At 54.9% G+C, this 24,047-nt stretch overlaps 1 protein-coding gene across 3 annotated transcripts in view; it reads right to left on the reverse strand.

Annotated features, from left to right (window-relative positions):
• Positions 1–6,909: 6,909 nt before the first annotated feature.
• LOC116957787 (KH domain-containing, RNA-binding, signal transduction-associated protein 2-like) overlaps positions 6,910–24,047 on the reverse strand; it is a 72,974-nt gene continuing 55,836 nt past the window's right edge. The window contains exons 4-9 of one of the 3 annotated variants that reach the window (XM_076073862.1): positions 18,844–18,990; positions 18,201–18,340; positions 15,632–15,800; positions 12,562–12,620; positions 10,381–10,418; positions 6,910–8,063 (exon numbers count right to left, since the gene is read on the reverse strand). In XM_076073862.1, the coding sequence (XP_075929977.1) occupies positions 7,960–8,063; positions 10,381–10,418; positions 12,562–12,620; positions 15,632–15,800; positions 18,201–18,340; positions 18,844–18,990 (657 nt within the window). In that variant the 3' untranslated portion in view covers positions 6,910–7,959. Of the gene's footprint in view, positions 8,064–10,380; positions 10,419–12,561; positions 12,621–15,631; positions 15,804–18,200; positions 18,341–18,843; positions 18,991–24,047 lie in introns of all 3 variants that reach the window. The other 2 variants (XM_032980150.2, XM_032980149.2) reach the window with 2 other exon arrangements.

The raw sequence follows: 24,047 nt of genomic DNA on the forward strand, positions 1-24,047 counted from the left end.
ATGTAGTGTGTATCATGGTGCATGTTGGGTATTCATGGTGCATGTAGTGTGTGTCATGGTGCATGTAGTGTGTGTCATGGTGCATGTAGTGTGTATTCATGGTGCATGTAGTGTGTATCATGGTGCATGTTGGGTATTCATGGTGCATGTAGTGTGTGTCATGGTGCATGTAGTGTGTGTCATGGTGTATGTAGTGTGTGTCATGGTGCATGTAGGGTATTCATGGTGCATGTAGTGTATTCATGGTGCATGTAGTGTGTGTCATGGTGCATGTAGGGTATTCATGGTGCATGTAGGGTGTGTCATGGTGCATGTAGTGTATTCATGGTGCATGTAGTGTGTGTCATGGTGCATGTAGGGTGTTCATGGTGCATGTAGTGTGTGTCATGGTGCATGTAGTGTGTATCATGGTGCATGTTGGGTATTCATGGTGCATGTAGTGTGTGTCATGGTGCATGTAGTGTGTGTCATGGTGTATGTAGTGTGTGTCATGGTGCATGTAGGGTATTCATGGTGCATGTAGTGTGTGTCATGGTGCATGTAGTGTGTGTCATGGTGCATGTAGGGTATTCATGATGCATGTAGGGTGTGTCATGGTGCATGTTGGGTATTCATGGTGCATGTAGTGTGTCATGGTGCATGTAGGGTATTCATGGTGCATGTAGTGTGTCATGGTGCATGTAGGGTATTCATGGTGCATGTAGGGTGTGTCATGGTGCATGTAGTGTGTGTCATGGTGCATGTAGGGTATTCATGGTGCGTGCTGGTCAACAGTGTGTTCACGTGGTGTGCACGATGAGCACCATCTGGAAAGGTGTTGCGCTTTTTAAATTGGGCTAAACATGTATTTAACAATCACCGCCTCGCCTGGTGTACAGGAGGTCGTGGTTACGACCCCGTCTCTGACACTGCCTGCTGCTGCTGTAGATTTGGAGTTTGCGTGTCTCTCTCTCATCATCACAGTGGCTAGGAGATGTTAACGTTGTTCATCACCGTCACGTGACGGTTATTGTTCATCACCGTTACGTGACGGTTATTGTTCATCACCGTCACGTGACGGTTATTGTTCATCACCGTCACGCTTGTGAACAACGAACCGTCACGTGACGTTATTGTTCATCACCGTCACGTGACGGTTATTGTTCATCACCGTCACACTTGTGAACAATGAACCGTCACGTGACGGTATTGTTCATCACCGTCACGTGACGTTATTGTTCATCACCGCCACGAGACGTTATTGTTCATCACCGTCACGCTTGTGAACAATGAACCGTCATGCTTGTGAGCCGTGGAGAACTCTTTTGTTCGGCGGAGCGAGATGCGGCGAGTCGTTGTATGACCGGGGGGGGTTATCAAAATAAAGGTACTGGGACTATTTTTAGTCAGACAAATCTAAAAGGATGGCGAAACCTTGGAAAATTGATCTCTTTCAAAGTAGCCTCCTGCTGATCGAACGGCGATTCCAGAGATTGCTGCCACGTGTCGAGGCACTCTTCTATTCGGGGGGGGAGGGGGGGGTGCTTTCAGGTACCGAGTGGCATTCTCGATGATGGTTGGAGGCCCATCCTGGCCTCCGTTGCCTTTGGGGGACGCTTGCGTTGCAGTCGGCCAGTGAAGACAACAGAGTTGAGGGTTTGAATCGTCTACAAAAAAACTTTATTTAAGTTGGGTATTTCTGCAAAATGCACAGTCTATATAGAAAGATGCATATATATTAAAAAAGATACGTCAGCTACGAGCAGTAAGCAAAATGTACATAGCCTGGCACGAGCGAAACGTTTACAGAGACGGGAGAGAGACGGGAGACAGACGGGCACAACCGGCATCTCAGTCGCGACGCTGCCACTGCTGTTGCTGCTGTTGCTGCTGCTGTTGTTGCTGCTGCTGCTGTTTGCCCGAACCCCCTCCCCCCCCCCCCCCCAAGTCTCCTCCAGCGAAGCGGATTCTAAGCTAGGCCCCCCTCGTTCCGTCGCAAGGTTAAAAAATATATGTATATATATAATGGCGCGCGAACAGAGAGAACAGTGGCAGGAATTCTGCCTTTCAAAACAAGAAACATCGTCAACATTTGCGTTTTCACGATTGGCAATTGAACGGACGAACCGGTAACACGGGGGGGGGGGGGGGTGGAGAGGACAGGGGAGACACAAGTTTGACACGAGCTTGGGGAATGTAACAAGGACCCTCCGTGGAGCCGAATCAGACTGTTGGGGGGCGAGTGCCGTTAGCGGGCAGCACCTATGAAGGGCCGGCACACAGCACACGAGGAGGTGGGTGGCCAGCACCACGCCCGGCCGCCTTTGTCTCCCCGGTTGCGACGTTTTACACACCACCGCCAGGTAAGTCATTTGAGGCCGAGTCGACCGAGGGGGAGGCCTGGTACCGGTTCAGGTAATCGTCACTGGTCTTGGCCGTGAGCGGGAATCGAACCCCGGTTGGCTGGGTTCGTAGCGCAGCGCAGCGCTCACCACTCCGCACACGGACACGTCCACGGCCCTTCCCCGCCCGCAGGCGATAGGCAAGCAGGCACGCTCAAATTAACGCGCAAAAAAAATCACATTCACAACATATTTTACCTTAAATGTTGTTGTACCTCAGCACCTTCTCAGGTGTTGTGTGTGTGTGTGTTTCACGAGTAACGATCGAGGCAGTTTTGTAAAAATATTCAACAACACGCGGGTGTCTGTTTCACCGGCGATAAATTTGCGCACGGCCGCGCTGGTGGAGGCCCCGAACTGGACTTGTGAAACCTCAAGCGGCCACCACATTTACGCACGCACGTACACGCACACGCACGTACACACGCACGCACGCACGCACGCGCACGCTCGTCCGCCTGTCACCGCAGGAGGCCCTCGCGGTCAGACAACGCACGGCACTTAAATCCGAAATGTGGCGTTGTTGCCGGGTCAAGAAATATTCTCCCCCCTCCAAACGGCGCAAGTTAAGATGATCCCAGTGACAGGAACGCACATTGTGTCTTGCGGGCCCGTTTCTAAGTGGTAGGCCGTGCGAAACGAAGCCGCGTGGGGGCCCCACGTGCCATCGGCCGAGCCCACCACGAGGGGCCCACGGGCCGGGGAGGCCGCTATCGGCGGCTGGGGGCCCGAAAACCTCGCGCCCCATGGCAGAGGTCGCCAGCGACGCGGCGACTTCGCCGGTAAACGCTCACCCCGCGTCGGCGGCGCCACGGGGCAGCCCAAGCGTCGCTATTGGCTGGCGGGAGCCACACTTCAGAAGCCGGTTGTAATTGTTGGCTGCGGCCCGAGTAATTAATTAGAGCGAGACCCGCTCACGGCCGCTGGGGGTTGTAACGACGACGCGATGCTTTGCGCGCTTCCACTGGTGCCGTGCGACGTTCGCCGGGACGCGCCTCGGACAGTCGTCGCGGTTCCCGCCTGCCCCGCGCCTCCCGGTTCCGCTGGTGCTCCGTGCCACGCCTTTACCACGCGTTTACCACAACGGCGGATGGCAAGAGATGCGGTGGAGCCGCTCGAAAAGAAAACCGGTCACGTGTGTGTGGTGGCTCGGGTCAAGGTCCAAATTTGCCAAATAAAAAAAACAACAACACATATTTACAAACTAATGCATTTTGTAAAGCCGCATGGCAACATCGCCTCCCCCTTACTGGCAGACTACGCTCGTCTGTGAACCCGTGGCAAATAGCAAAAAACGTATCAAACTCATCATTGAGTTAAAAAAATATATTATTATTATTGTTGTTATCGTCATTGTGTGCGGGACTCGGATCACCTCGCGCGTGGCGCAAGCACAGCTCACAACGGACGGTTAAGCGAAAAACAAAGCATTAATAAATCACGTCAAACAAAGGGAAAACACAACGCGTACGTGACACAACGCGTACGTGACACAGACGGGGGGGCTACTGGCGCCAGACGTAGTGCGTGCGTTCCCCTCGGTCGTTCCCCTCGGCCGTTCGAACGCGTTCCTCTCCGGAGCAGAGATCACGATACCGAGACATCACCGCGACCCAAGCCGATGCCACCACCGCCGTCACCGCCACCACGGCCACCACCACAATTGCCACCACCACCACCACGGCCACCACCACCATTGCCACCACCGCCGCAGATCGCTACCCCCACGTCCCACCCAACGCCAGAGAGAGACCCCTAGACTCAGAGACCCACACAGAGACCCATAGACTCACACAGAGACCTTTGGACTCAGAGACCCACACAGAGGCCCCTTTGGCAGGTCACGGGAAATGGGAACTCGAGCGCACTCTGTCGAGCGGGAGGGCAGAGGGGGATGGACACCCACGCTTTCCCCCACACACCACGGGGCGCAAACCCGCCAGGTCGACTTAACGTTCCAAAGGGAGAGGAAGACCCGAAAACATTTGGGCCATATACATTTTTTCCGGCCCTCCGCGGAAGACGCTCGCGCGCTAAGCCGGAGCGGCCCGTGCCGCGATGGGCCCATGGCACCGTCGCCACCGCCCCCCGCCCCCCCATCGCGATCGTGCGTCCGAAAGCGCCGCCGGCGTGCGTGGTGCTCGAGGCCATCGAGCGTCGCGACGGCGGCACCCAAAACGACACGGACGGCGCCGTGGTCGACGTCGTCCGCGACGTCGCTTGGGCCAAATAAAACCACGCGAGGAGCATTCATCTGTCGCCGTGTCCACAATGCGTACCCCTCCCAGCACAACCCCCCCGTCAGCTTGCTGTGAGAAAGGTCACACGGGACCTGAGAATGCCAACCCCCCCCCACCCACCCCCACCGGCAGTCGTAACGACTGCGGCGGTGGCGGCGGCCGCCGCTATTCAGAGCCGCCAGATTGCCCACGCACGCTTTCCTAGGTCGTATGAAAGCATTAAAATAAAAGAGTTTGTCGTGTGATTAGCCGCGGCAAACGCCCGTCCACCGCCGGCTTTTAAAGCGCCGCTCAGCTCGCAGGGGGCGGCTGCCGGTGCCGCATTGTGCCCAGGAACAAAGCTCGGGCGCGCGACGTGGGCCTCGAAGCGACCCACACATTTTTGCTCTCGTAAATAAACCACGGCACAGTTTCTTTACGCGTCGACGTTCGGTGGACGTCCCAGTGGTGGTGGTGGGGGGGCCGCCCAGCGACGACGGCCGACACAAAGGAGGCGGCGCGTCTTTCGCCACCTCCCCGCTCTGTGCGCGGCCGGCCGACTGGGTATCCGCACACTTAGCTGGCTGACGGTTCACCACCTCGCACGCCCACGCGGGGGGGATCTTTTCAGCCTTCCCACCTTTCATCTCTTCTCGCGGGGGGGGGGGGGATCTTTCGCTTCCTAAACCAACAACACGGGTTTCACCCCATCACACCGGGCAGCGCACGCACGCACGCGAAGGGTGGACACGTAAATATATATACGCGCGGATTAGCGCGCGCGTCCAGGACCGCGAAACGCGCGTCCCAAGTCGCCGTAGAGACAGCGGGCGGGGGGCTTGCGCGAGAGCGATGCTCTCGTACGCACAAGACTATCGCTCCCGTGGGTACGAGAGCGAATGCTTGCTTTGGCGGGGAGAGGCAGTCGGGCAGGCGCAGGGGAGGAAAAAAAACAAACAAACAAACGTGGGGTTGGATTTAGGCATGTGGAGTTGCCGAGAGGCGTTGAGAACGGGGGTTTCAACGGCACGTTCACGACTCTGCACCGACCAGCGCGGCAGTGACTCGTACGCCTTCAGTGCGGCAGTGGACTGACAAAAGGGCAGCGAGGAGTTAACTTCGTGGATTATTTTGTTTGTTTTCCTTACGGTAGTTGTTTTTTTAGAAGCTCGCCACGCTCTTGCGACCCCGACGAGCCAATGAAAAGAGCACTCTACAAACAGCAGTCTCCGTGTGCGACTCGGGCGGAGTTGAAGAATAACAATCCCGCGCCGTAACCCGAGCGGATGGAGCCCTTCGGCGCTTTTACATTTTTCTTACCCTCGATGGCGTTGCCTCTGTGAAGCCCGGCCACTCACACAAACGATTCCCCCCACCCCCCACCCCCCCACCCCCTTAAAGAATATTTTTCATTTTAAAAAACCTCGACCGCGTCGGGAAACCGAGAAACCGAATCGCGACGCCACCGCAAATCCCATGCCAGGTGACACCGACGGCCCCGCGAGTTGTTTTGATTGCGGGAGGGCACGTGAGACACTGCCCAAAGAAATCCTAGCTAATCCCTCCAAGTGAACGGCGAAGAATGTCAAAACTCGGCGTCGCTAATCCGGCCACCGCCCCCCATCGTCCCCGCCACCACCACCACCACCATCACCTCCACCGCACAACGGCGGAGACGACGACGACTACGGCGGCGGTGCTGACGAGCTCCCATCGTCTTAATCGTCGTGGTGGCGGCGGCGGTGGTAGTGGTGGCGGCGGTGGTAGTGGTGGCGGCGGTGGTGGTGGCGGCGGTGGCGGCGGTGGTGGCGGTGGTGGTGGTGGCGGCGGTGATGGTGGCGGCGGTGGTAGTGGCGGTGGTAGCGGTAGCGGCGGTGGTAGTGGCGGCGGCGGTAGTAGTGGTAGCAGCGGTGGTAGTGGTGGCGGCGGTGGTGGTGGCGGTGGTAGTGGCGGTGGTAGTGATAGTGGTGGCGGCAGTGGTAGTGGTGGCGGTGGTGGTGGCGGCGGTGGTAGTGGTGGCGGCAGTGGTGGTGGTGGCGGTGGTAGTGGTGGCGGTGGTAGTGGTGGCGGTGCTCGCGCGCCCTGAAGCCCGGCGCCTGTGCTTCGCTCGCAGCCCAACAAGTTGAGACATGCGGCAGATGGCGGAAGCCGCAGGAACGCCACGGGATCTCAGCAATCTCTTCACGGAAAATGATGCACTGTTATCTCCTGAGGTGTTGTGGCGGATGGGAGGGTGCGTGCGGGCAGGCGAGAGGGTGTACAGGAGCACGAGGGATTATGGTATGTAGTTTGTGTGGGCTTTGTGCAGACTTTGTGTGGGCTTTGTGCAGACTTTGTGTGCAGTTTGTGTCTAGTGTGTAGTGTGTGTGTAGTGTGTGTATAGATTATGCTGAGTGTGTGTTGCGTGTAGTGTGTTGTGTGTGTGTAGTGTGTGTGTAGTATGTGTGGTGTTTGTGTGTGTGTGGTGTGTGTGTAGTTTATGTCGAGCGTGTGTGTAGTGTTTGTGCATAGTGTGTGTAGTGTTTGTGTGTAGTGTTTGTGCGTAGTGTGTGTAGTGTTTGTGCGTAGTGTGTGTGTGGTGTGTGTGTAGTTTATGTCGAGTGTGTGTAGTGTGTGTGTGTAGTGTGTGTGTGTGTAGTGTGTGTAGTATGTGTAGTGTGTAGTATGTGTAGTGTGTGTGTACTGTGTGTGTGTAGTGTGTGTAGTGTGTGTGTAGTGTGTGTAGTATGTGTAGTGTGTGTGTGGTATGTGTAGTGTGTGTAGTGTGTGTAGTGTGTATGTGTAGTGTGTGTGCAGTGTGTGTGTGTAGTGTGTGTGTAGTGTGTGTGTAGTGTGTGTGTAGTGTGTGTAGCAGTGTGTGTGTGTAGTGTGTGTGTAGAGGACTTTGTGGGTTACAACCGGCCTAGGAGTGGTTGCTCTTGGCGAGGAGCTATCCGGGGGAATTCCTTCGGTCTTCTCGGGGACACTGCACATCCCGGAGTCGCGTCAGCCGCCTTGGGGATCCACGCACGCACGCACGCACAATCCTCCCGTCTTCCGGCACCGTGCGAAGTCTGTCCTTTTTCCGGGACACGTCTTCGCCTGTTACTTCGGTACCTTGAAGAGGTGGCAACACAGAGCGGGAGGCCGATGCCGCTCGTGCCGAGTTGGGGGGGGGTGGGTGGGGCGCGAGCGGGCGGGCGGGCGGGCGAGCTTGCGGCAACGGAGAGCGTTTGTCGGGACGAAGAGAAGGGGGGGCCGTGGCGGCGGCGGCGGCGGCGGCGGGGTTACCCGACCTCTCAGGTGGGACGACGGCCGGCCCTTCAGCCCGCCCGCCCGCCCGCCCGCCCGCCATGCCACCCCCCCCGGCACGGACGGATTCAGTATCTATCGTAGGGATGGGGACGATAGACGCCCTTGCGCACGCGGCTCGGCGGGTCCGCCTTGAGCGGGGCCTGCGGCGCTCGGGACCACTCCTCGGGACCTGCAGCAGGCCCACGCACGCACAGAGGGAGGGACGCGCGGCCGTGTCAACGGCGCCCACGGGCGTCACGACGACGGCGGCGACACCGCGGGGACGTTTCATGATTTTTTGTCAGCGGTCAGAGAAGCAGAAACGAGCGGTCGCTGCACTGGGATGGCCTTCGGCGGCGGCCGTGAGCCGGCAGTGGATTTCCACGTTGCCATGGCGAGGGGCAGAGCTCTCCCTGCAGAGCTCTCCCCGCAGGGCGGCCACCGCCAACTCTGGCCGCCGAGGGGCACGCGACGCCTCGCTCGCTCGCCGAACCGCAAGGCTCCCACCCACCGGGAATTTCACGTTTTTAGTTCTCAAATTTTTTTTTTACCCCCGGCGTCTGCGTCACGGCGGCTCAAAGAATCCATCCGGCCCGTGAGAAGCGGACATGACCCCCTGAGGATCCCACCAGGATTAAAACTGACGGCCTCCCAATCGTGAGGTCGATGGGTACCTCTATCACGGCGCCACGCCGCGTAGAGTTTCTTGGTTAAGATAGGCAACGAAATATTACTCGAAATCAGCTTCGTTTAAACAACAACAACTACAACAACAAAACAAACGCCTAAGCTGCGTTGCACAGCAGTCTGGATGAACACGTTATGGGCGCCACAGCTCGAGGGAGTGGGCACGCACAAAGACAAATGTCCCCCCTGTAGCCTGTAACAGACTGTCAGAGCAAGTGCTGTTCACGAGCAGCACCCATCAAGGCCGGCACAGCACACGAGGGGGGTGGGTGGTCAGCACCACGCCCGGACGCCTTTGTGTCCCCCACTGGTGATGTTTACTACACACAGCACCACGCACTCATTTGAGGCGTGCCTTAAATGAGGCGTGCCGTGCATGCACACACACAGGCTCATACACACGCCCACACACGCCCCCACACACACACGCCCACACACACACCCACGCACCTAATGGAACGGAAATGTAATGGCTGGCTAAGCTTGCCACGAATTGCTTTGTGTAAAAAATTTTTTGTCATAGCCACGAGCTATATTTGAAATGTTCAATTGGGTACAACAAGGCGTTTCTATCAGCCAGCGTTTCAGTTAAGGGGCCTGTCTGTGTGTGTATATGTACTACATATATACTCTGTATATGTACATGTACTGTGTGTATGTACTGTGTATATGTACTCTGTAGATGTACTGTATGTACTGTGTATATGTACTCTGTAGATGTACTGTGTGTATGTACTGTGTATATGTACTCTGTAGATGTACTGTGTGTATGTACTGTGTATATGTACTCTGTAGATGTACTGTGTGTATGTACTCTGTACATGTACTCTGTAGATGTACTGTGTGTATGTACTCTGTATATGTACTCTGTAGATGTACTGTGTGTATGTACTGTGTATATGTACTCTGTAGATGTACTGTGTGTATGCACTGTGTATATGTACTCTGTAGATGTACTGTGTGTATGTGCTGTGTATATGTACTGTGTGTATGTACTGTGTGTATGTACTGTGTATATGTACTCTGTAGATGTACTGTGTGTATGTACTGTGTATATGTACTCTGTAGATGTACTGTGTGTATGTACTGTGTATATGTACTCTGTAGATGTACTGTGTGTATGTGCTGTGTATATGTACTGTGTGTATGTACTGTGTGTATGTACTGTGTATATGTACTCTGTGTATGTACTGTGTATATGTACTCTGTAGATGTACTGTGTGTATGTACTGTGTATATGTACTCTGTAGATGTACTGTGTGTATTTACTGTGTATATGTACTGTGTGTATGTACTGTGTATATGTACTCTGTAGATGTACTGTGTGTATGTACTGTGTGTATGTACTGTGTAGATGTACTGTGTGTATGTACTATGTGTATGTACTGTGTATGTGTACTCTGTAGATGTACTGTGAGTATGTACTGTGTGTATGTACTGTGTATGTGTACTCTGTAGATGTACTGTGTGTATGTACTGTGTGTATGTACTGTGTAGATGTACTGTGTGTATGTACTGTGTGTATGTACTGTGTATGTGTACTCTGTAGATGTACTGTGAGTATGTACTGTGTGTATGTACTGTGTATGTGTACTCTGTAGATGTACTGTGTGTATGTACTGTGTGTATGTACTGTGTAGATGTACTGTGAGTATGTACTGTGTGTATGTACTGTGTATGTGTACTCTGTAGATGTACTGTGTGTATGTACTGTGTATATGTACTCTGTAGATGTACTGTGTGTATGTACTGTAATGTAGCGGTTAGCCTGGTGTTGTGCGTGAGCGTCGTGTTCGAGCGGGACGCTCGCAGGCTCTCACCGTATTCTTCGTGTCCGTACGCGTAGTACCGTGCGCTGCTGGCAACACAAAACAACAGCGGCGGTCAGTCGCGAGCGACGGCGAGGGATGCGTCACGCTCGCGTCCACCTGCACCCCGGCCGGGGCCGTTTGTTGCCGGGGCCGTTGGACGTGTCGGGGCCCTCGGTGGCGCTGTGATCTCGGCGACTCGCCGTGGTTACTGGTGGCAGCTTGTAACGCGCTGCAAAGTATTTACGCTCAGAACGGCGGGGAGAAGGCACTCGAGAGGCGGAAACACGATTGGCACGGTTGGCTACGCACAGCGCTGAAGAATTTCAACGTACGTACGTACGAGCGGGGAGAGGCAGCAGTAGTAGCAGCCACGCGGTGAGGAGTCGGTGTTAATGGGCCCAGATGGCGATGTGGCCTAACCCAAAAAACGATTAACGATTCGTGATGTGGCCGCGAAAACCTCCTGCACGCCAAGCCTGACCGCATTGTCGTGCAGGGTTGTATGGTGAGAGTTCACGTGCGTGTGTACGTTGAACTTCTTTCACACCATACGTAGACAACCATGCTTATCGGAGGTGCGGGGGCAAGACAACAAAATAAACACAAAAAGCAGTTTAAAAAAAAAATGAGTTTGTCAATCTAGATTATTTAAAAGTGCATAGCTCCAGTGGCTTTCTAATATCGGAAGGAAGAGCGTTCCAGACGGCCGCAGAAGCGCATCCGAAAGTGTTCGATGCGGTGTCCATCTTTGTTCGATGGCTAGCCAAAAGCCGCAACTGCGAGCATGACCGGAGATCATGTGATGACGAGATCAGCGAGGTATTGTGCTTCAATTGTGGCAAGCACTTTGTGTGTAATGAGCGTGACCTGACAACGTAATTCGTTCGGTAATCGGAAGCCAATGCAGCTCGGCGAGCACCAGATGGACACGCCTTGCCAAGCCACAGCTTTGCCACAGCCTTGCCAAGCCACAGCTTGGCAAGGCGAAGGCTAAAGGCTACGCTTGCACGGCCTCAACAGGGGGGGGGGGGGGAGGGGCTGCCGAGAACCACGGCCGTGCGCCGCATTGGGCGCCGCTCCTCGCTTGCAAGGCCTCAGCCAATGGGCGCCGCTCCTCGCTTGCAAGGCCTCAGCCAATGGGCGCCGCTCCTCGCTTGCTAGGCCTCAGCCAATGGGCGCCGCTCCTCGCTTGCTAGGCCTCAGCCAATGGGTGCCGCTCCTCGCTTGCTAGGCCTCAGCCAATGGGCGCCACTCCTCGCTTGCTAGGCCTCAGCCAATGGGCGCCGCTCCTCGCTTGCTAGGCCTCAGCCAATGGGCGCCGCTCCTCGCTTGCTAGGCCTCAGCCAATGGGCGCCGCTCCTCGCTTGCTAGGCCTCAGCCAATGGGCGCCGCTCCTCGCTTGCTAGGCCTCAGCCAATGGGCGCCGCTCCTCGCTTGCTAGGCCTCAGCCAATGGGCGCCGCTCCTCGCTTGCTAGGCCTCAGCCAATGGGCGCCGCTCCTCGCTTGCAAGGCCTCAGCCAATGGGCGCCGCTCCTCGCTTGCTAGGCCTCAGCCAATGGGCGCCGCTCCTCGCTTGCTAGGCCTCAGCCAATGGGCGCCGCTCCTCGCTTGCTAGGCCTCAGCCAATGGGCGCCGCTCCTCGCTTGCTAGGCCTCAGCCAATGGGCGCCGCTCCTCGCTTGCTAGGCCTCAGCCAATGGGCTCCACACCAGCCGGACCGGAGGCATCGCGTAGACACACACGTATATATGCATGAGTGGGTAGGGCGCCGCGTTGGCTAGGAGATGTTAACTACCTCGCCTGGTATACAGGAGGTCATGGGTTCGATCCCGACTCAGACGACTGCTGTATATTTAGAGTTTGCGTCTCTCTCTCCCCATGGAGACGTGGATATTTCTCCGGGGCCTCTGGTTTTTCCCCTCCACATTTAGAATCAACGTCACCACATGTTTAGAGTATTTAGCTGCTGCTATAAATGTCCACATGATGATGATGATGACGATAAGCCACTTCGTTGAGCTATTGTTTGCGATGGGCCAGGTCGCTTCTGCCCAATGAGCTACATAGCTCAGTGGGACCTTACCTGGTTGAAATTGAATTATTTTAGTCGTAGTTTAGTCTTGATATACATATCCAAATGAATCACTGTGATGAGTGCAGATGCACGTGGGTGCGCCGTGCGGGACCCACCTGCTGGGGTTGGACGCGGTGTTCTCGTAGCTGACTGTGTACGTCTCCTCCTCGTATTCCTGCAGTGCAAAAAAATACGGACGTCACACGCCAGAACCAATCAGAACATGTGATTTGCACCAGAGGTGATCTGATAATGAGTTGGCTAATAAATCTCTTTTTTTTTCTCCCCAAAGACGTCCAGTAGTTTCACAGAGATCCAGTAGTTTCACACACGTCCAGTAGTTTCACACATGTCCAGTAGTTTCACACACGTCCAGTAGTTTCACACATGTCCAGTAGTTTCAAAGATGTCCAGTAGTTTCACACATGTCTAGTAGTTTCAAAGATGTCCAGTAGTTTCACACATGTCCAGTAGTTCACACATGTCCAGTAGTTTCACACATGTCCAGTAGTTTCACACACGTCCAGTAGTTTCACACATGTCCAGTAGTTCACACATGTCCAGTAGTTCACACATGTCCAGAAGTTTCACACATGTCTAGTAGTTTCAAAGATGTCCAGTAGTTTCACACATGTCCAGTAGTTCATACATGTCCAGTAGTTTCACACATGTCCAGTAGTTTCACACATGTCCAGTAGTTTCACACATGTACAGTAGTTTCACACATGTCCAGTAGTTCATACATGTCCAGTAGTTTCACACATGTCCAGTAGTTTCACACATGTCCAGTAGTTTCACACATGTCCTGTAGTTCACACATGTCTAGTAGTGTTAAAGATGTCCAGTAGTTTCACACATGTATAGTAAGTCACAGATGTTCAGTAGTTCACAGATGTCCAGCAGCTCGAGACGAACGTGGCGCCGGGAGGCGCGCGCATGCGCACCGTCGCATAGGCTGAAGCTGTAGTCCAGAGCAGCGGCTCAAAAGAACTTGGATCGTGCGGCCGGCTTGTTGATTAGACCACCGGTTCACAAGAGTCGGGAATAACGCGGGCCATCTAAAGCTGTCTGAATCGGTCCCATCGACTCTCCAATTTGGTGGGCTGAATGACAAAATGTCCGCTTACTCGGTTCTGTTGAGGTGGCCGTCTGGATGAAGGCCGGGTGCTTTTGTACGTGCAGTGCTGCAACACCGAGCGAGGTCACCCTCGCAGCAGCGGCGTCTGGCTAAGCCATCGAACAGAATCGGTCACCGCATCACGCGCGCTTTCAGATGCGCTTCTGCGGCCGTCTGGAATGCTTTTTCTTCCGATATTAGGAAGTCACTGGAGCTATGTACTTTTACATCATTATCTAGATTTAAAATAATCTCTTTAGAACCTGCTTTTTGTGCGTTTAGTCTGTCGTCCTTCCCCCGCACCTCCGATGAGTACCATCGGCTACATATGGTGCGAAATAATTTCAACACACACACACACACACGCACGTACAAATATATTCGTCGAGATGCCTTACAGCGACGTTTTTCCCATCAGATTCTAACGAACGCCCTGAGAAGCGCCGTGGTCTCTGTTACGCTGCGGGCGGTCGTCAGACATGCACGTGCACGTAACAAGTCTAGCGACCTTCATCAGTTCATGCGCAACCGCGCTGGCGCCAATCCAGAGTTCCCCCCTTTCCCGGGGCAGGCACCACGAACTTTTAAGCGGGCGGCAAGCTCATAGAACTAAACTATCGAACGAGTTCTTCGGCAAAACGGCGCCCCGAGGGATGTTTCGTCTGAAACACGACCCCGCCCCGGTTATTTGCATCGTGGCGATGATTAATTTATCCGTTCGTTTGCGCGCCCCTTCTGAACACCACCACCACCAGCCGCCGCCGCCGCCGAAGACGGCGACGACGAAGACGGCGGCGAGCCCTTCGCGGCGGCAGCTCGCAGCCCGACGCGAACTCGCCGACTCGCTTTCAAACTTTGTTGGTGTCGTAACTTCCACGCGACTTTACGCTTTTATCCCGACCGCGCCGATCGGCGTCACCGTCGCCGCACAGAACTCTAGCGCAGCAGCGCGGCAACGCTCGAATTGAGATTTTTTCCGACAGATATTGAGATAAAAATTTTTTCAAGTCAAGCTTCAGTTCAATATTCACTGTGTAGTAGATTTTAAACACGTGATGGAGCATTACCACGTGATACCATCAAAATACGAACTGTTCTATATATTCTAATGCAAGGATGAGGACTTAAAATATATGAATTGCTTCCAGCGTGTATTTATGAAAATGTTTGAAGTGAAATAGAACAATCAAACATAGAACAATTGTTAACTTTTAAAATCGCAAAAAATCGCAGCCTTTGCGATTTGCTAATTGCATTGTTTCAAATTGCGATTTCGACTTGAAATCTATGAATCATTCAGCCCTAATACAAACGTTAGTTTTTTTAAATTTCGTGCTCAGACAATCGACAAAATTACGGGAGAGTTTTACTTGGCGAAAATTGCCCCGGCACGACGCGCAAAAAAGTTAACTTAGCACAGGCTACCGGACACGCGCCGGACAGTGCGACGGAGGCAGCCCTTGAGACGCGCCCATTGCCAAATAATCCAACGGTCGATGGCAGGGCGAAATCTCGGCCCTCGTCTAGGCAGACACAGCCACAAATGGGTATCGAGCACCGCCTAATGTGTGTGAACACCGCCTAGTGTGTGTGAACACCGCCTCATGTGAATGAACACCGCCCCATGTGTGTGTGAACACCGCCTCGTGTGTGTGAACACCGCCTAATGTGTGTGAACACCGCCTCGTGTGTGTGAACACCGCCTAATGTGTGTGAACACCGCCTCGTGTGTGTGAACACCGCCTAATGTGAGTGAACACCGCCTAGTGTGTGTGAACACCGCCTCGTGTGTGTGAACACCGCCTCGTGTGTGTGAACACCGCCTCGTGTGTGTGAACACCGCCTCGTGTGTGTGAACACCGCCTAATGTGTGTGTGAACACCGCCTAGTGTGTGTGAACACCGCCTCGTGTGTGTGAACACCGCCTCGTGTGTGTGTGAACACCGCCTCGTGTGTGAACACCGCCTCATGGGGGAGCGTGCGTGGTGGTGGTGGTGGTGGTGGTGGGCGCTACATCGGGGGAGCGTGCGTGGTGGTGGTGGTGGTGGGGGGCGCGTGGTGCCACTCACGTATTCTCCGTGCGTTGGCGCCGGCGCCGCCATGTACACGTCGTGGGCGTCGCGCGCATGGGGGCGGGCGGGCACCGCGCCTGGCACGGCGCCGTGCGGCGCGCGCACCACGCGCACGGGGCGAGACATGGGCAGCGCTACCGCAGCCACCACGTGGCCACTGCTGCTGCTGCTGCTCCGCCACGGGGGCACAGGGAGGTGGGGATGAGGAGAGGGAGGAGGGGAGGGTGAGAATGGGGAGGAGGAGAGGGGTGGAAGGTGAGGAGGAGGAGGTGGGGAACGGGAGAAAAGGGAGGAGGTGGGGAGGAGGGGAGGATGAAGAGAGGGGGAGGGTGAGGAAGAAGCAGGAAGTGGGATGAGGAGGAGAGGGGGAGGATGAGAGGGAGATTAAGGGGAGGAGAGGGGGAGGAACGTGAGAAAGGGGCAGGTTGCGTAAGGAGCAGGTGGGGTTGGGGACGGGGATGCGGAGTAAGGCAAGAAGGAGGAGGTGGGGAGGGGGACGAGGTGGGGAGGGGGAGGAGGGAGATGAAGAAGGGAGGAAGGCGGAGGAAACGTGCTCAATCAGAAACACGCGTCGCCACCACAACACCCGCAGAGACACCTTGCCAGGCCATCATCATCATACCACCACCACCACCACCACGAGCCATAAACATCTTTAATAAAGATAATTACCACGAAAGGCAGCTTTATGGACCTTGCGTAGCGACTGACTTTTGAACATTTTAATGTTTCTTCGTGCCAACTTTATCGCCCTGTACAAATGTTTGCGTGCTATTGCGACGTAACAGGATGCAATAAACTACTGAGCATTAAAACGAATGACTACCGGAATCGTTTTAGCCGCATCTGCCGAGCGAGGAACGGTAGATTTATCACCCGCGCAGACCAAAGTCTCTCCGATATTAAAACTGACCACCCTGTTGAACGCAACACTTTGCGCCCGGCACAGTTCACTTTGCGCTTTGAAACGAACGCGCTTGCCCACGGTTTCACTGGCAATTAAAAGGCAAACCCCCTTTAAAGACAATGCTGAAAACCTTGATTCACAATCGATATTTTGGGGGGGGGAGGAACGCGTGAAGATAAATGGCGTTAAGGCGCGCCGGCGAGCGACGCGGCCGAACGCGTTTACTCGCCACACCGCCATTGAGAGCCGTAGCCTGGAGTCATCCTCACTCTGGTCGTGAGGATGACTCCTCTTCTGGACCCGATGGGACGAGCGAGTCATGATGATCACGGCCGCCACTTCCCTACACCCCACTCGCTCAACCACCCCGCACCACTACCGTTACACGTGTGCTGGTCCGACAGAAGGAGGGAGGGGGGGGGGGTCGAGATCGTTCCCAGCAACGCCGGCAACGGGTGCCGGCCGTCACACGGCCCCCAACCCCCCCCCCCACACACACACGTGTAGATTTGTGTCGTGAGACGGGAGGAAAACGAGACCGCCGAAAGGGCGGCTTGCGGGGCCACTTCGTCGAGCGCACGCACGCATGGCACACACGTGACACGCACGCACACGTGACACGCACGCACACGTGACACGCACGCACACGTGACACGCACGCACACGTGACACGCACGCACACGTGACACGCACGCACACGTGACACGCACGCACGCGGCGGCGGCTCGCGCAGTCACCGTGAGTCACACGATGACGCTCTACGCTATTTGCATACGCGGGTGACCTTTCCACGGGCACGGCTAATCAATCATCATCGACGCCACCTTGCCACACTCCTTCCTCCCTACTCGTTCCCTCCCCCTCCTCCCTCCCTGCCTCCTCCCCTTCCCTCCGCCCTCCTGCTCCTCCCACTCCCTTCCCCCTCCCTCTCCCGTCCTCCTCTTTTCTCCCCCTCCCTCCTTCTCCGCCAAGTTCTTATCGCCTTCTGCTCGATTCGAGCAACGGCCAAAACTCTCTCGTCTGTTCAAACTCCGATTGCGGGCCTCTTTCGCAGCGACCGCGATTAAAATCGAATGCAAAACCAACAAAGAAAACGGCATCCCGCGTGTTGTTTTGTCGGCGCGTCCGCCCTGCACAGAGAGGTGGCCCGCGGCCAGCAATCAATGGGTTTATTTCACATCCTGGGGTAATTAATGGGTACGGATGGGGGTAATTAAAGGGTACGGAGTGGCTGACGTCTCATGGCAGACGCGAATGACCGTGTGCTAATGTAGCAAGACCGCGCGGACCATCGGTCACAAAGCGGTGGGCGAAGTGAACCCTGCGTGAGTCAATGAGTCTCTACGCAAGTCCGCGACTATTTGCGGAAGTCGATGATTCCCCTCCGCGCAGCAACGACTTTTGGGTCTCCCGATTATTTTTGTCAAAACCACACAGGGAGCGAAGCAGCGCAAATTCTACGCGAGCCTACGAGTCTCGAGGAACTCCACGCAAGTCTACGAGGCCTCTACGTAAGCATCGGAGTCGCCGTGTGAAACCAGACAGGAGTTGAACAGCGGTGAACTCGGACCGTCCCAGCGAGTCGTAGACGTTGCTCGTCACGCAGGTTGCAGGCAAGAAGACGAGGAAGATTAAGAAGAGGAAGAAGCTAATTCTCACCGTGCCATGTGGTGGGGGGCTTGACGAGACACGGGGCGGCCTCTCCCGGGCGGCCCATGGCTCGCGGGAGCTGGCACCAGGGCGTAGGCCTCCTCCTCTTCGCCGTTCATGTAACTCGACTGCCCGTTCGTTTCGTAGTCCTACAAAGACAAAGATACCCCGCATAGCCTTAGCAAACTGTAGGAGCAAGTGCCGCTGTTAGAGGGTAGCACCCCATGAAGGCCGGCACGGTACACGAGGGATGGGTGGCCAGCACCACTCCCGACCGCCTTTGTCTCCCCAGTGGCGATGTTATTACACTCCGCGATGTGTTACGAACCCGGCGACCCGAGTTCGATTCCCGCTCATGGGCAAACACCGGTGACGATTACCTGAACCGGTCCTGGGGCCTTCCCCAAGGTCGACTCATCCTCAAATGAGTACCCAGTGCAGTGCGCGGTAAACATCGCCACTGTACCAGCCACCCACCCCCTCGTGTGCGTGCCGTGCCGGCCTTCGTAGGCGCTCGCCACCCGCTCACAGCACGTGTCCCAACAGTCTCTTACAGGCTATACGAGGGAGGGAGGGGGGCGGGGGGGAGAGAGAGAGAGAGAGACCTTTTCTCTTTGCATTGCCCCTCATTTGCCGGGCGAGGCCTGCTCACCGGCTGGAGGAAGTTTTGCAGCTCGGCGATGGCGGCCGCCATGCGTGCATACGCCTCCTTGGGCGGCGCGTTCACCATCACGAACACGTGCAGCTGCTCCTTGAGGTGGGCGTACTTGAGCTCCGCGCCGTTTCGCAGCTCCTCCTCCTGCAAGCGCAGCAGCAGCAGCAGCAGCGGTAGCAGCAGCAGCAGCAGCGGCAGCGGTAGCGGCAGCAGCGGCAGCAGCAGCAGCAGCAACGGGGCGTTAGAGGGAAGCTTTTAACACAAAGTGCTCGCCACAAATGAACCACAGTACCTTGCTGATCTCGTCAAGGAGCATAAACCATCGTCACGCAAACTCCGGTCATTCTCATAGCAGCGGCTTTCGGCTCGCCATCGAACAATGGCGGTCACCGCATTGTGCGGCACTTTTCAGATGCACTTCTGCGGCCGTCTGGAATGCTCTTCCTTCCGATATTAGGAAGCCACTGGACCCAAGCACTTTTAAATCGTCAAGACTGACAAACTCATTTCTTTAGAACTGCTTTTTGTGTTTGGTTTCTCGTCCTCCCCCCCCCCCCACCTCCGATAAGCACGGTTGGCGACGTACGGTGCGAAAGAAGTTAAACATACAGGCCTACACACGTACATACAGTGAGGGAAAAAAGTATTTGATCCCCTGCTGATTTTGTACGTTTGCCCACTGACAAAGAAATGATCAGTCTATAATTTTAATGGTAGGTTTATTTGAACAGTGAGAGACAGAATAACAATAAGAAAATCCAGAAAAACGCATGTCAAAAATGTTATAAATTGATTTGCATTTTAATGAGGGAAATACGTATTTGACCCCCTCTCAATCAGAAAGATTTCTGGCTCCCAGGTGTCTTTTATACAGGTAACGAGCTGAGATTAGGAGCACTCTTAAAGGGAGAGCTCCTAATCTCAGCTTGTTACCTTTATAAAAGACACCTGTACACAGAAGCAATTAATCAATCAGATTCCAAACTCTCCACCATGGCCAAGACCATCTTAAGTTTGCCAATGAACATCTGAATGATTCAGAGGACAACTGGGTGAAAGTGTTGTGGTCAGATGAGACCAAAATGGAGCTCTTTGGCATCAACTCAACTCGCCGTGTTTGGAGGAGGAATGCTGCCTATGACCCCAAGAACACCATCCCCACCGTCAAACATGGAGGTGGAAACATTATGCTTTGGGGGTGTTTTTCTGCTAAGGGGATAGGACAACTTCACCGCATCAAAGGGACGATGGACGGGGCCATGTACCGTCAAATCTTGGGTGAGAACCTCCTTCCCTCAGCCAGGGCATTGAAAATGGGTCGTGGATGGGTATTCCAGCATGACAATGACCCAAAACACACGGCCAAGGCAACAAAGGAGTGGCTCAAGAAGAAGCACATTAAGGTCCTGGAGTGGCCTAGCCAGTCTCCAGACCTTAATCCCATAGAAAATCTGTGGAGGGAGCTGAAGGTTCGAGTTGCCAAACGTCAGCCTCGAAACCTTAATGACTTGGAGAAGATCTGCAAATAGGAGTGGGACAAAATCCCTCCTGAGATGTGTGCAAACCTGGTGGCCAACTACAAGAAACGTCTGACCTCTGTGATTGCCAACAAGGGGTTTGCCACCAAGTACTAAGCCATGTTTTGCAGAGGGGGTTCAAATACTTATTTCCCTCATTCAAATGCAAATCAATTTATAAAATTTTGACATGCGTTTTTCTGGATTTTGTTGTTGTTATTCTGTCTCTCACTGTTCAAATAAACCTACCATTAAAATTATAGACTGATCATTTTTTTTGTCAGTGGGCAAACGTACAAAATCAGCAGGGGATCAAATACTGTTTTTCCCTCACTGTACCTAGAATCCGTCGAGGCACGAGGGACAACATCATCGCCTCTGTTGCGAGGGCGACCTGAGCTACATCAAGGTCAATTTAAGAAGACGCACGATATAAAAAAAATAGGTAAATGTAACAGCCATATACCGAATGCAAGAATAAATAAAAATACGGCACAATGTGACTATGGATATTAAAAACAAAAGGATAAATTGCACCTGAAGGCGTAAGTGTGAAGATATTAAATAACACCGGCCAGCGTTCATCAAACTGCCGCTAAGTAGCTGGCAACGGCATACAAATACGAACGCGAGCTGCTGCATTCAGCACCCGGGGCGAGGCGACGGACATCGGAGAGCCACATTTGGATGTCTCTGGCCCAGCGCTTCTCCCGCCAAGTTCAACGCACGCACGGGAACCTTCCGACCCGCTCCCGGTGCATTCTGCCCGACAACGTGGCCGCTCCGGCGTTCCGAGTCAACGGATTCGAGAGAGGCAACCCACAAGCGGCGTTACGCCACGGCAAAGCAACCCGCCCAATCACACACTGTTGTGTCCAATCAAAGACAAAGATCCCGAGTGTCGCCTGAACACTTTTGGGGCAAGTGCTGTTAGCGAGTGGCACCTATGAAGACCGGCGCCGTACACGAGGGGGCGCGTGACCAGCACCACGCCCGACCGCCTTTGTCTCCCGAGTGGCGATGTTTACACACCGCACCAGGTACTCATTTGAGGTCGCGTCGACCTAGGGGAAGCCCAGGACCGGTTCAGACAATCGTCACCGGTGTTGGCCACGAGCGGGAATTGAACTCGGGTCGCCGGGTTCATCGCGCAGCACCAACCACAACACTGGCGCTCCCCATACCCAATCGCGCGCGCACACACAGGACGCACCACGGCCGTCAGCCGCGGGCAGCAGGGGACCCGGTCAGGTCGAAGGGGTGCAGCCGTGGGAACTGGTTAGGCGGCGACGCCATCAGGCAGCAGTGTCAACGGTGCAACCTTTCACTTGAACCCTACCCCCACCCCCCACATTGTCATGCTGTGGACGAACTGGGAGGTCGTTCAATCTGTCAACAAGACCTCGCAGTCTCTACCAAACAGGCATTCTCCACCTGCATGCTTGCAGCACCGGTCAATCGACAACCACTCTTCAGAGACGCTTAAAGAGCCCACCTCGTTCTTAAAGGCCCCAAGTCTTTCTCAAGATCCCCACCTCGTTCTTAAAGGCACCCAACACTTTTTTTTTAAAAGCAGGCGCAGAGGCCACTCGCGGTGTGGCCTCAAAGTGCACTTGGCCTGGCACAGGAGCAGCGGCGTCGTCGTCACCGCCGCTGAGTGGCGGAAGGCGGATGTTGGTATTGGTGCGCGAGTGCGCGTGCGAGTGCGGGGCGGGAGTGTAGTCGAGGGTCACAGCTTCGAGTGAGCGCTGTCGAGCGTTGCCAAGCCGGGTTTGCAACACGCGCACGGCGGGTTTGCCTCGGGACCCGCCAAGCGTTCTCTGGCTCTCGCTGCTGTGCCGAGGTGGGTGGCCAGCACCACGCCCGGTTGCTTTTGTCTCCCCAGTGGCGATGTTTACACGCCGCACCAGCTACTCCTTTGAGGCTGAGTCGGTTCAGGTGGAGGCCCAGGACCGGTTCGGATCATTGTCACTGGTGTTGGCCGTGAGTGGGAATCGAACTCGGGGCCCCAGGTTCGTGGCGCAGTGCGCTAACCGCTACGCCAGCGCTACTCAAACACAGACTGCGCGCACGCACGCACGCACGCACACAACCACGCGCAGACAGACAGATGACCGAGTCGGGAATCAAACCCAGACCCTTCTTGCCGTGTGGCGGCGGTGAACATCGGCCACCGGGCGCGGCCCAACCAAGAGAGGAAGCAGTACGTTTGAATGACAAGGCCTGAATTAGCACGGCTGAAAAAAAAACAGCAGGCGTGAAATCAGAAGGTAATCGCGGTATTTATAGCGCCTGGGGCAGGGCAGGGAGGGGCACATTCCAGCGGGGCCGGCGTCCGTCCCGGCCTCACACCGAGGGAGAGCCAGGTCCCAGCCTCCACATTCCTAAACCCCGAGCCATCCTCCGTACTCCTCCCACACTCCTCCCACATACCTCCCGCATGTCTCCCGTACGTCACCCGCACTTCACCCGAACTTCACCCGAACTTCACCCGCACTTCACCCGTACGTCCCCGTAGGTCTCCCGTACGTCTCTCGCACATCACCCGCACATCTCCCCCACACCGACATCTGCCAGATGTCTCCCGCACATCTGCCGCACGTCTACCGTACGTCATCTGCACGTCTCCCGCATGGTTCCCGTACGTCTACCTATGTCGCAGTGACCGCCAAGGACTTACGAAACTCGCCCCACCTTTTCAACTGCTGCCCCAGGGGTTCGAATGGACGTTCGGCGAACCTCTGGATTGCGAGCCCACTTCTTAAAGTCCACCAACTAATATATATATTTTACCAGGTAAGGCTTTAGTTTGTCGTCCTTCCCGCGCACCTCTAGTTAGCACGGTTGGCTACGTACGGCGGAAAGGAAGCTCAACATACATGCATACAGGCTCCACTGAGCTATTCATCTCTTTTTCAGAAGCAACTTGGCTATCACAAATTATAGCCCCACGAAGTGGCTTATCATCATCGCGTGTTAATTTATAGCAGCAGCCAAATACTCTTAAAAGCGTGATGTTCATTCTAAATGTGCAGGGAAAAACCGGAGGACTCGGAGAAAAGACCACATGACCACGGGGAGAGAGAGACACGCAAACTCCAAATATACAGCAGGCGTCAGGGTCGGGATCGATCCCACAAACTCCTGCATACTGTGGCGCCCCGTATGGTGGGGTAAAGTGTGGGTACATGGAAACACCAGGCCGGAGACAGAGGCAGACACAGAAAGAGGTGATTCACGCCATGGGAGTCATGTGGGTTAGTTTGACCATACCTCACCACACTAGTCAGTGCGGGTTGGTGAGGAGCACAGGCGTGCAGTACAATAATGCATTTTACCATCCACCACATGACCAAACAACCTACAACAGCTGTTATGCATGGCAGTCGACCATTAAAGCCCTGCAGAGGCTCAACCCAGCTCAGGTTCTGAGAACTGATGGGAGCGGGTGGTGGGGTGGAGGGTGCATGCCGGGTGATTTGGTGATAGGCAAAGAGATGTCTCTATACAAATATACAACAAAGACAAAGATCCCCCACGTAGCCCTTGAACAGACTGTTGGGGCAAGTGCTGTTGGCGAGTGGCACCGATGAGCGCCGGCACGGCACGCGAGGTGGATGGGTGGCAGGCACCATGACTCGCCAGTGCCAACGTTTACATACCAGGTACTCATTTTCGGTTCAG

The sequence above is a fragment of the Petromyzon marinus genome, chromosome 43 (genome assembly GCF_048934315.1).
Source record: "Petromyzon marinus isolate PM22_M1 ecotype Great Lakes invasive population chromosome 43, UKy_Petmar_22M1.pri1.0, whole genome shotgun sequence".
Classification (NCBI taxonomy): Eukaryota; Metazoa; Chordata; class Hyperoartia; order Petromyzontiformes; family Petromyzontidae; genus Petromyzon; species Petromyzon marinus.